The sequence below is a fragment of the Sphaeroforma arctica genome (assembly GCF_001186125.1).
Source record: "Sphaeroforma arctica JP610 unplaced genomic scaffold supercont1.1403, whole genome shotgun sequence".
NCBI classification, from domain to species: Eukaryota; class Ichthyosporea; order Ichthyophonida; genus Sphaeroforma; species Sphaeroforma arctica.
Genome location: NW_014039155.1, coordinates 14,213 through 15,274, shown reverse-complemented (window position 1 = coordinate 15,274; position 1,062 = coordinate 14,213). Strand labels below are relative to the sequence as shown.

General features: G+C 35.6%; 1 protein-coding gene across 1 annotated transcript in view; it reads left to right on the top strand.

Moving 5' to 3' along the window:
• Window positions 1–355: 355 nt before the first annotated feature.
• The window catches only part of SARC_10816, a gene marked incomplete at its 3' end in the record, with an annotated part of 10,591 nt that continues 9,884 nt past the window's right edge, over window positions 356–1,062 (top strand). Inside the window, exon 1 of the mRNA XM_014295126.1 lies at window positions 356–538. Coding sequence (XP_014150601.1) covers window positions 446–538 — 93 coding nt within the window. The remainder of the gene's footprint in view (window positions 539–1,062) is intronic.

Here is a 1,062-nt window from a genome sequence, read left to right as displayed (position 1 = left end):
TATATCGTACACAATCGATGCAGTACATTGGTTATGTATTTATTGGCATTTCGTATACGCTTCGTATGCAGCCATCGAAAATATATTTAGCGATCTTGTAGGTGCAGGTCTTATGCAAATAGGCCCTGAACTGTTGCTCTTCATATCATATTTTGTAAAAATAATTTAGATCTAAAAAATATCTGGGGCCACTGACGTCTGGACGGTCTGACTGTCACTGAGCAGTGAGTGACCATGCAACTCTCTCACCGCCGGCCTCGCTCCCACTACAGTATAGTGTATACAGTCCAGGACTGAAATAAAAACTTGATACTAAAATATAAACTTAATAAATAAAAATAAATAAATAGAGCGATCTGTTGTGTGTTAAAATTTAAATAGTAGTGTATAGTTTAGTGGGTGCTTATAGCAGTGCGCTTAGCATCTAACAATAACGCTTGGAATTATGTCCACCACCCGACGAAAACAGCCCAAGTGGGACTCCCCTTCGACAGCATCGAGTGGATTGCATCTTTACAACACACTCACGCGTGAGAAGGTATGCAGATAAGGACATCGATAAACAATTGTACCCGCAGTGATCAGTATTGTATCTTCTCAATGCACTAGAACGTTTTGTATCTTATGTGAGTAAAAAAAATCAATTGTTGGTATGAGCGATAAGTGCTTGAGATCTCACCTGCGCAGCTCGAAATCATACATGTATATATTGAAGCTTTTGCCGGGTGTGCCCGTAGAGGGACATGACAGTGTATGATTCAGCTCCTTATCATGTCCACAGCACGGTTAGACAAGGATTTATACTGTCCAAAGCATCATGCGTTTGTATATCAGCTGCAGATTGTGTATACGAATGCGAGCGTATAAATGCTGTTTAAAGTGTGCCTATCACTCGTGATAAATGCGTATATATATATATATATATATATATAATAACAACAACACACACTATTATATATATATATATAATAATATATATATATATATATATATATATATATATATATATATATATATATATATGTATATTATTATTATATATATATATGTATGTGTGTGTGT